Source organism: Piliocolobus tephrosceles, chromosome 13 (assembly GCF_002776525.5).
Source record: "Piliocolobus tephrosceles isolate RC106 chromosome 13, ASM277652v3, whole genome shotgun sequence".
Taxonomy (NCBI): domain Eukaryota; kingdom Metazoa; phylum Chordata; class Mammalia; order Primates; family Cercopithecidae; genus Piliocolobus; species Piliocolobus tephrosceles.
In genome coordinates, this window is record NC_045446.1 from 982,937 (window position 1) to 994,101 (window position 11,165).

Consider the following 11,165-nt stretch of genomic DNA (forward strand, 5'->3'; position numbering starts at 1 on the left):
GGCTGTGTGGGGCTGGGGTCTGGTCCCACCAAGCTGGTTCTGTGCAGAGCTGTGCGGGGCTGGGGTCTGGTCACCAAGCTGATTCTGTGCAGGGCTGTGCAGGGCTGTGTGGGGCTGGGGTCTGGTCCCACCAAGCTGGTTCTGTGCAGGGCTGTGCAGAGCTGTGCGGGGCTGGGGTCTGGTCACCATGCTGGCTCTGTGCAGGGCTGTGCGGGGCTGGGCCAGGCTGGGATCTGGTGACATTTTGCACAGTCTCCATGGACCCTGGAGATCAACTTCCTGCAAGGTCTGCTGCTTGTAGGGAGGCAAGGTCCTCCAGGCGGTCTTGGGGCCGACCCCTCCCATGCCTTTGACTGCTCCAGCCCCTCAGCGGGATCACTGTAGTGGGCGGGGGTCCCGAGTGTGGAGGCCAGGGCCTGGCATGCTCAGTGAGTGAGAATGAATAGATGGGGATGCCAGATTGGGGCAAAGGGTCCTGACACCACCTGCTCCACGGGGCCAGGTTGAGGGGATGCTCCTGGAGGGTCTGGGCTCAGACTTCCAACTCATGTGGACAGAGGCCCCCTAGGACCTCCAACCCAGCACAGAGAGAGCCCTGGCCACAGGCCACCTGCACACACCATGGCCCCCTGATCCTCTGGTGTCTGCGCTGCATCTGTGGTCGCAGCCTGAGCCCCCTCAGCCACCCTGCATCTGGGCTCAGCCCCCCTTCTCTTTCTGCAGGCTATGCCCAGGACGGCTCCTCTGAATCCAGCTACGGGCACCACCCTGCCCTCTCTCCCATCGCCCGGGGGCCTAGTGGTGAGTCCGAGCATCCGGCCCCCACCCTCAGCCTGCCAGATTCCACCCTCCACTGTGTGGCATGGCTCCCAGGGGCACTGGTCTTAGGGAGGCTCCCCAGCTGGCCACCGCTGAGGACCAAACCTGGGGGGCAGGAGGACACCCCACATCCATGACCCTGGTCGGTCACACTACCTGCCTGTCCTGGGACCAGCCCCTGCAGTGCTCAGGCTATGAAGGAGTTGCAGGGCGGGACAGGCAGGCTGTGCCCATGTCCTGTGGGTGCCGGCCACCCTCCAGGCATCTGGAGCTGGGTCCTGCTTCAGTGTCCCCCCTGTTCACCTCCTGGCACTTCAGCAACACATGTATCTCCCTTGGCGCCGGCCGTCCCCGTGTGGATTGTGCTAGCGGGAGCCCGTGGGGGCCCAGCAGCCCTGGCAGAGGCAGGGCAGGCGAGGGCAGCCAGAGTGGGGGGCTTCTGGCAAACTCTCAGACTGCATTTCTCCAAATCGGGCCAGATGTGCCTAATCTCAGCACCCAAGAGACTGTCTTGAGCCGCTGATGCAGACTCAGGTTCTGAGGCCCATGGGTGTGAGAGAGCTGGCAACCCTGAGGGCTTCTTCCTGGTGACAGCCGGGAGGAAGTAGAAAGTCACACTGAACTCGGTGTGCGGCTCAGGGTGTGCGGCCGCAAACACACAAGGTGCAGATGGTAGGTGGGGGGGCGGGGAGTGGGGGCAACATGTGGCAGAATCTAGAGTTGGCTTCAGAGCCAGGAGCTGGGACCCACTGACGCTGGAACATCTCTGGCTGCAGAAGCCCCGCCCCACCTGGGGGCCGTGTGTGCATCCTACCAGTCCCTGTCTCCGCAGGGGTCCCGCTCCGTGGGGTGACTCTCTTCCCGCCTCTGAGGACCATCCCCGTGGTACGAGGTGAGTGGAGCCCTGAGGCCTGGGTGGGGAAGGGGCATAGCTTTGCTAAGTTCCCCGCTCAGGCCTGGAGGTGCCGGGTGGAGAGGGGCCCCAGCTTTCCAAGTGGCCACTGGGTAGGTATTGGAGCCACTGGGTAGGTATTGGAACCAGGGGGCCCAGCACCTCCCTGCACACGTTTCTGGGACTTCTCAGACACAGGAAGGACCCCTGGGTGCCCCGTCCAGGGCAGCAGCACCTCCTGCAGGACGCTGGGGTGGGGCAGGAAGTGCAGGGCAGGGGCAGGGGGTGCAGGGCAGGGGCAGGGGTGCAGGGTGAGGGTGAGGGCGACGCTCCCAAATGCCATGCTGCTTCCACCGTAGCCTCCAACCCGGCGCACAACGGGCGGGTGTGCAGCACCTGGGGCAACTTCCACTACAAGACCTTCGATGGCGACGTCTTCCGCTTCCCCGGCCTCTGCAACTACGTGTTCTCCGAGCACTGCGGCGCCGCCTACGAGGACTTCAACATCCAGCTGCGCCGCAGCCAGGAGTCAGCAGCCCCCACGCTGAGCAGGGTCCTCATGAAGGTGGATGGCGTGGTCATCCAGCTGACCAAGGGCTCTGTCCTGGTCAACGGCCGCCCGTGAGTCTGGGCTCTCGGATGGTGGGGGCCACGCGGTGTGTGGGGACGGCATTTCTGGGGGGTCACGGGGGCATGGCAGTCCTGGGAAGGACGTTTACTTCTTCGCAAGCCCCCGAGAGCGAAGCTGGACATGGGTCCTCCCTGGTCCCCCGAGCTGGCCCACCGAGCTGGATCCCCTCCTGGGATCCCCAGCTCTTATTCTGCCCCTTCCTAGCTTCTTGTGACCCCAGAGCTCCAGAAGTCACTATCCCCATCCCAGACATGACTTCATGGTCACGATGACCGTGTCACATTTGCGACCACAGGCATCTGCCCTGCCTGGGGTCTCTCCTCACCGTGCTCCCAGCCCCTCAGCCCTGCCTCCCTCCACAGGGTCCTGCTGCCCTTCAGCCAGGCTGGGCTCTTCATTCAGCAGAGCAGCAGCTACACCAAGGTGGAGGCCAGACTGGGCCTTGTCCTCGTGTGGAACCACGATGACAGCCTGCTGGTGAGGCTGGTGGGGGGGGTGTCCCGGTGCGCACCTCCAGCCCTCGAGGGCTGGCCCGCTCCCACAGCCTCTCCAGAGAGGGTAAAAGGTGCCCTGGGCCCAGTCAGGGTCAGACCCCACCCCACACAGCAGGCAAGAACAGGTGCCCAGACACCAGTGCTGTCCCAGAGTCCGTGCCCCCAGGATGGAGACTGATTTTGGGGGTGTCTCCTCAGTGGGCCTCGGCCCCTCCTCAGAAATCTCAGGCTTGAGCCTCATCTGTGCATCCGCCCTTGGTGGGGACGGGTGTCTGATGTCTCCTCCATTGCAGCTGGAGTTGGACGCCAAATATGCCAACAAGACCTGTGGGCTCTGTGGAGACTTCAACGGGATGCCCGTGGTCAGCGAGCTCCTCTCCCACAGTAAGCCCTATGGCTCCATCAGCCCCTTCCTCAGTGTCCCCTGGGGGCTCAGTGTTGTGCACATACACCCTCCGACACTCCGGGCACACACATGCACAGGTGCATGGAGGCAGCTGCCCTCCCTCCCAGCACAGCACACGCGTGTACACACGCGATCCCGAAATGCTGGCCTGTCTCAGGGGTGCAGGCTGGGAGCAAATCGCCCGTGGGGCCCCTTGCTCTGTGTGGCTGCTCTGGGTGGCGACCCCTGACCACACGCCCTCTCCTGAAATGACAGACCCGCCTCCTTCTTGGTCTTTGAGTCTTTGCCGCCAGGCTGTGGCCTTGCAAATGTGACCTGCACCCGCCAAGGCCCCACCCCCCGCCTCCCCCTGCCAGGCCTGTGAAGCCCCATACAAGTCCCGGGTACACGGTGTCCCCCTGTGGGGAACTGAGTCTGCCTGGGGGTCCAGCAGCCCTTGGCAAGGCAGGCCCAGCACTGGGTTGGCTGGGTTCTGTGGACTGGGAGGTGCTCAGGCTCCCGCCAGCCTGGCAGGAGGAGACCAGGGTCCTGGGTCAGTTGAGGACTCAGCCGGCAGCCCCCTGTGACTTGGACACCAACCTCCTGGGCTGTTTCTCTCCATCATTCCAGACCCCCTGAGGGTCCCGCAGCATGCGTGGGGCGGCCAAGCAGGTGCAGCCAGGACAACTCAGGCATCCAGAGGGGACAGGAGCCACCGATGGCCCTTCTAACCCCACCCCAGGGACCTGGCCCTGGGGGCTCTGCTGCTTGGGTGCTGGGCTGAGGGGTACTGGGACCTGCAGGCAGAGCCCACCTCTGTGCTTCCCGCAGACATCAAGCTGACTCCCATGGAGTTTGGGAACCTGCAGAAGATGGACGACCCCACGGAGCAGTGTGAGGACCCTGTGCCTGAACCCCCGAGGAACTGCTCCACTGGCTTTGTAAGCCTTGGAGGGAACAGGGGCCCAGCAGGGTGAGGAGGAGGGGTTGTGAGCCCGGGAACTGGGCCAGATTCCCCACTGAGGACTCAGACGGGCTATGGCCTTTGTCCTAGGGCATCTGCGAGGAGCTCCTGAATGGTCAGCTGTTCTCCAGCTGTGTGGCCCTGGTGGACGTCAGCAGCTACCTGGAGGCCTGCAGGCAAGACCTCTGCTTCTGCGGAGGCACCGACCTGCTCAGCTGCGTCTGCCACACCCTCGCGGAGTACTCCCGGCAGTGCGCCCATGCCGGGGGGCTGCCCCAGGACTGGCGGGGCCCTGACCTCTGCCGTGAGTGTCCCGGCCCCCTGTCCCCCAACCCCTCTGGCAGGGAGGGCAGGGGTGGGCAGACGTGAGCCATCTCTCTGCCTCCCGCAGCCCAGACGTGCCCCAGCAACATGCAGTACCACGAGTGCCGCTCCCCCTGCACAGACACCTGCTCCAACCAGGAGCACTCCCGGGCCTGCGAGGACCACTGTGTGGCCGGCTGCTTTTGCCCTGAGGGTGAGGCTCCCCCGCTCCTGGGAAACACAGATGCACCCTGGGAACTAGGGGGTTGTGCTCCCATGGCCAAGCCGCAAAAGAAGGATCCCAGTCCTAGTGTCCCGGGCCCCTGAGGCTGGCTGAGGCCTCAGCTTGCTGTGGGGCAGCCATGTTGTTCCCCTGCAACACCCACCACGTGGACACAGCAGGAGCCCATCATAGGCCTGTCTGACCCATGCAGGGACGGTGCTCGATGACGTCGGCCAGACCGGCTGCATCCCTGCGTCACAGTGTGCCTGCGTCTACAACGGGGCCGCCTATGCCCCAGGGGCCACCTACTCCACAGACTGCACCAACTGGTAGGTCCTGGGCCCCTCCAGGCCCCCAGGATGTGCCATGGGATGGACCCGCTGGAGGCTGTGACCCAGGCTGGCAGGCGTCCCTCATCTGAGCTGTGATGTAGGCAGGCCTGGGTGAGACCCGGTCAACCTCCCAACACGGAGGCTGGAGACTGGTCTCCTGGGGCCGGGAACCACATGGCACCGTCTCTTGCTCTCAGCACCTGCTCCGGAGGCCGGTGGAGCTGCCAGGAGGTTCCATGCCCGGGTACCTGCTCCGTGCTTGGAGGTGCCCACTTCTCGACGTTTGACGAGAGGCACTACACGGTGCACGGGGACTGCAGCTATGTGTTGACCAAGGTAGGCACTGGCTGCCTGGGGTGCTCGCCGGACAGAGGGGGCCCATGGCCAGCCTCCCACAGGCTCCCACAGCTTGGCTGCATGTCACTGCTGCCCCTGGGGTGACCCTTGGGGGTCCCTAATGGTAAGACCTCAAGGAAGCACCCCAGCTCCTCAGCACTGGTCCCCACAGGGGCACAAAGGCTGCAGACCAGAGCCTCCAGCCCCACCCAGCGCTGGGCCCCACAGGGGCACGAAGGCTGCAGCCCACACCCAGCACTGGGCCCCACAGGGGCACAAAGGCTGCAGACCAGAGCCTCCAGTCCCACCCAGCATTGGGCCCTCCGCACCTTGGGCTATTTATTTAAGACTTTACTGTTGAGAATAGTTTCAGGTTTACAAAGAAATTGAGCCCAAAGTACTCCCGTTCCAACACAAAGTTTCCCCAGATGATACCCAGCACCCAGTACACAGTCTCCCCAAGATGAGACCCTGCATTGGGGTAGAGCCTGCACTGGCACCCTCACCTCCCAGGTCACGGTTGACATCGGGGCCCCTCGTGGTGGTGAAATTCCGCAGCTTCGGACAGACGTGCAGTGTCCTGTTCCTGCCAGGCAGTTTCATGCAGTCAGCTCCACTGCCCTCAAACCCCTTGGAGCTCGGCCTCCTCACCCCTCCCTCACCCAGCCCCTGCCATCCACTGGCATTTGTGCCTTCTGAAAGCTGTTCTTCCCGGAGGGTCCTGTAGTTGGCGTCGCAGAGTGTGGCCTCCCCAGGGTGCATGCAGATTTCTCTGTGTGCCTCGGTGTCCACACTTGGCGGCCTCCTAGCACACCTCCCTCTCGGGGGCTGGGATGTTGGAGTGGGGGTTTCTAGTGAGGGAGAGGAGCACAGCCGGGTGGAGGGGCAGGGCCAGGCGGGCTGGGCGTTGGGCGGAGCGTGAGGACCCCGGTGTGTCCGGTTCTGCAGCCCTGTGACAGCAGTGCCTTCACTGTACTGGCTGAGCTGCGCAGGTGTGGGCTGACGGACAGCGAGACCTGCCTGAAGAGTGTGACACTGAGCCTGGACGGGGCACAGACGGTGAGTGGAGCCTGGCAGGGCAAACCCTGGGAAGGGGGGAAGGGGCCTGTCTCTTCTACAAGTCACCTCTGCCCAAGCCCTTCATCCTGGGCGTGAACAGCGAGAGGCGGGGATCCTCCGGCAACACTGGCTGCATCCATTACTTACGGGTCCACGTGACTGTCCCTAAAGGGAGCAGCTCAGGGCTGTGCCGCCCGGGCCGCCATACCCAACCCGAGAGGCCCCGGGAAGGAGGGACTGGGTGCATCTGCGGCCAGCTTGGCTTCTCCGCTGAAGTCAATTTACGTTTAGTGAATAACTTTGGTTTTTACTAAAGAATAAAAAGCATGGTCCTCACAGAAAATTCAGAAAATCAGGGCGAGCACAAAACCACCTTGTAGGACCCACAGCTGCAGGCAAAGGCCTCCCAGGCACCTGCAGGCACATTTCACAGCCTCCGCGGGGCTGAGGTGTGGCGAGCCTGCCCCGCGCTCACACGTCTGTCTGGCCGCCCTCAGGTGGTGGTGATCAAGGCCAGCGGGGAAGTGTTCCTGAACCAGATCTACACCCAGCTGCCCATCTCTGCAGGTGAGGGCGGCGGCCTCCTCCCCACCCCGGGGCTGCCTGGGGTCCCTCCCCACACCCCCAGCAAAACCCTTGTCCTTTGTGTCCCCAGCCAACGTCACCATCTTCAGACCTTCGACCTTCTTCATCATCGCCCAGACCAGCCTGGGCCTGCAGCTGGACCTGCAGCTGGTGCCCACCATGCAGCTGTTCGTGCGGCTGGCGCCCAAGCTCCGCGGGCAGACCTGCGGTAAGAGGGCCGCCTTCGGGGCCTGGAGCCCACCCACTCTGGCCGAGGCACACGGTCCTCAACCTGCCTAACCCGCCCCCAGGTCTCTGTGGGAACTTCAACAGCATCCAGGCCGATGACTTCCGGACCCTCAGTGGGGTGGTGGAGGCCACGGCCGCGGCCTTCTTCAACACCTTCAAGACCCAGGCCGCCTGTCCCAACATCAGGAACAGCTTTGAGGACCCCTGCTCCCTGAGCGTGGAGAACGGTACGTGTGTCCGTTCAGCTCGCCTTTGTGCTGGGCGCCTGGCGCTGGTTCACCCGCTTCCATTTGGCACTGCAGGCAGCGTGGGGGCCGGCCCTACGTGTGCCTGTGAGCCAGGTGGGGTGGCTCACAAAGGGGCCCAAGGATAGGCTCATGGTGGGCGCCTCGCCGGCTTATATGGATCTTCAGGAATGTGGGGCACCTGCTTCAGGGTCAAAGAAAGGGTACAAGTCTCTGTTGGTCAATATCGGCCCTGACCGCCTACTCCTGCACAGGGTGGGGTGGTGGGGACGTGGGGAATGGATTCACCCACTCACCCACCCATTCACCCACTCACTCACCCACTCACTCACCCACTCACCCACTCACTCACCCACTCACTCACCCACTCACCCACTCACTCACCCACTCACCCATTCACCCACTCACTCACCCACTCACCCACTCACCCACTCACTCACCCACTCACTCACCCACTCACCCACTCAACCATTCACTCACTCACCTACTCACTCATCCACTCACTCACCCGCTCACTTACTCGCTCACTCACTCACTCAGTCATTCACTCCGCCTTCGGAGCTCGGGCGCCAGCCGTGGGGAGGGGGGATCCTATCTCGCTGGCTCTGGCCTGCTCCCTGCAGCCTGGGAAGCCTGGGTCCAGTGAGCCCAGTGGAGGGGCCAGAAGGGCCTGTTTGTCTGTCCAGAGTGGTGGTCACTAGCATCCCTGGAAGACGGCACTGTGCGAGGCTGTGAGGGGCTGGGTGGGACATGCAGGAAACAAGAGAAGCCTTGGCTCTGGGCGTTGTACCCTGCACTTGGGGGAGCTTTCCCTCGGGGAGGGCGCCGCACCACCCAGGCTGAGTGTGTAGCAGGATGAAGGGCCCAACGTCAGGCTGCCCAGAGAAGCTGGCACCCCAAACCCCACACCAGCGGCCAAGCTGGGTGGGAGGAGTGTGCTGCCTGAGCCTAATCCAAACCCTAACCCTCCTCTGTCCACAGAGAAGTATGCTCAGCACTGGTGCTCGCAGCTGACCGATGCCAATGGCCCCTTCAGCCGGTGCCACGCTGCCGTGAAGCCGGACACCTACTACTCGGTAGCATCTGCCGCCTCTTGGCCCAGTGGGGCTCCGGCCACTGAGCCTCACGGCTGCCTCCAGGAGGGCTGGGAGGGCACTGGGGGGGCTCGGCAGTCAGGACCAACCTTTCTAGGCTGTGATGGGCACCAGGGGCTGGGACCCAGCCTGTCTGTCCAGCTCCATTCCCCACGTCCCCACTCCCCCATTCACTCATTCACACATTCACCACTCACCCATTCACCCACCCATTCACCCACTCACTCATCCGTTCACCCGTTCAGCCACCCACTCACTCACCCATTCATCCATTTACCCACTCACCCATTCACTCACTCACCCACTCACCCATCCACTCACTCACTCACTCACCCATTCACTCATTCATCCACTCACCCATTCACTCACTCATTCACTTACTCTTTCACTCACTCATTCATTCTTTTCTTCACTGACTCATTCACTCATTTACCCACTCACTAATTCCTTCACCTACTCATCTACTTACTCATTCACTCATCCACTCACTCATTTACTCACTCATTCACGAATTTCTTCACTCACTCATTCACTCATTCATTCCTTCACTCACTCATTCACTCATTTACTCACTGATTCCTTCGCCTATCATTCATTCACTTACTCATCCACTCACTCACTCATTCACTCACTACTCACCCACTCATCTACTCAGTCATCCACTCACTCATATACTCATTCACTCATCAACTCACTCATCCACTCACTCACTCATCTACTCACTCACTCATTCACTCACTCACCCACTCAGTCACTCACTCATCCACTCACTCACTCATCCGCTCACTCACCCATCCACTCACTCACTCATCCGCTCACTCACTCATCCATTCACTCATCCACTCACTCATTCACTCACTCACTCATCCACTCACTCACTCATCCACTCACTCACCCACTCACTCACTCATCCACTCACTCACTCATTCACTCACTTATTCACTCTCTCATCTACTCACTTACTTATTCCTTCATTCATCCCTTCACTCACTCATTCATTAACCACGTTTATGGTGTTTTTCTTGCACCTCCAGCCCTACACTAGGCACAGGGGCTAAACTTCAGGGGTTTGTTGCCCCCCTGGCCCCAGGGGCCAAATGGAAATTAGTCCAAGGCTGAGCTGATGCGCTGTGTCTGAGGCAAATTGGGCATGGCTGGACCTGTTGGGTCACAGAGATGAAGGACCTGGTCCTCCCAACAACCCCTGCTCTGCACAGTGGTTCTGCTGCATGACATGCCAAGCGGTTCTGCTGAGGGGGTGGGATGCCTGTGAGGACTCAGGGAGGGGTCCTGAGGCAGCAAGACCTGGGGCGGGAGGACCCTGGCTGCTGGACGTGTGGCCTGCAGGGCGTGGGGGGCCACCAGATGTGGGCTGGGGTCTCTGATGTCCTGAGGCCCCCCCTTCCCCACAGAACTGCATGTTTGACACCTGCAACTGTGAGCGGAGCGAGGACTGCCTGTGCGCCGTGCTGTCCTCCTATGTGCATGCCTGTGCCGCCAAGGGTGTGCAGCTCAGTGGCTGGAGGAACGGCGTCTGCAGTGAGTGCCTGCCAAGCCCAGCCCCTTTCCCACATTGGGTGGCCACGGATATTGGGGTGCCCCCGGGTCTTGGGGTGCCCCCAGTGTGCACGGGCGCTCTAAGGGCCCCTGTCCTCTATGCTGGGCTCGAGGGCAAGGAGCGCCCAGGACAGTGTGGCCTTGGACCTGGCCGAGAAGGGGAGGGGAGGGTAGCTGAGAGGGCTGGGGTCACTCGCTGCTGGCTGCCCACCACTGGGCTTTGTGTCCTGAGAATTCCCTCTTCCTGGCATCCTGCAGCGAAGCCCATGACCACTTGCCCCAAGTCGATGACCTACCACTACCATGTCAGCACCTGCCAGCCCACCTGCCGCTCTCTGAGTGAGGGGGACATCACCTGCAGTGTTGGCTTTATCCCCGTGGATGGCTGCATCTGTCCCGAGGGCACCTTCCTGGATGACACGGGCAAGTGTGTGCAGGCCAACAACTGTCCCTGCTATCACAGGGGCTCCGTGATCCCCAATGGGGAGTCGGTGCACGACAGTGGGGCTGTCTGGTAAGAGCTCCCGCTGTGGACTGGGGGTCCCTGGCACCTGCTAGCTCAGGGTGAGGCTCTGACCACCATCTCCTCACAGCACCTGCACGCATGGAAAGCTGAGCTGCATCGGAGGCCAAGCCCCCACCCCAGGTGAGTGTCAGAAAGGAGGCACTGGGGACCCCAGCCTCATCATCTCCATAAGAAATCCTGAAAAATGGCTTCAGGCAGGGTTAGTCCCACCGCAAGTCAACGGGGCTGGTGGTTGTTGATCAGCTGCCCGGTGTCAGGCATGGTTTGTGCCCTCTGGGCAGCAAGTGGGGAGAAAGGAGGGTGTGGGCGTACACATGACACACCCCCTCACGCCCACTCATCCACATGCTCACACATCCACTCAAGCACATGCACTCACACCGACTCATGCACATGCACTCACACCCACTCATGCACATTCACACCCATTCATGCACACACACACTCATGCACACACACACTCATGCACATGTTCACACACCCAATCATGCA

At 62.0% G+C, this 11,165-nt stretch overlaps 1 protein-coding gene across 1 annotated transcript in view; it reads left to right on the forward strand.

Annotated features, from left to right (window-relative positions):
* The window catches only part of MUC5AC (mucin 5AC, oligomeric mucus/gel-forming), a 29,468-nt gene that overhangs the window by 1,529 nt on the left and 16,774 nt on the right, over positions 1-11,165 (forward strand). The window contains 18 exon segments of the mRNA XM_026447316.1: positions 724-801; positions 1,652-1,711; positions 2,071-2,332; positions 2,705-2,819; positions 3,130-3,220; positions 4,053-4,162; positions 4,276-4,489; positions 4,577-4,702; positions 4,923-5,040; positions 5,241-5,379; positions 6,328-6,438; positions 6,936-7,005; positions 7,094-7,231; positions 7,314-7,478; positions 8,478-8,572; positions 10,003-10,129; positions 10,406-10,661; positions 10,741-10,793. Coding sequence (XP_026303101.1) covers positions 724-801; positions 1,652-1,711; positions 2,071-2,332; positions 2,705-2,819; positions 3,130-3,220; positions 4,053-4,162; positions 4,276-4,489; positions 4,577-4,702; positions 4,923-5,040; positions 5,241-5,379; positions 6,328-6,438; positions 6,936-7,005; positions 7,094-7,231; positions 7,314-7,478; positions 8,478-8,572; positions 10,003-10,129; positions 10,406-10,661; positions 10,741-10,793 — 2,328 coding nt within the window.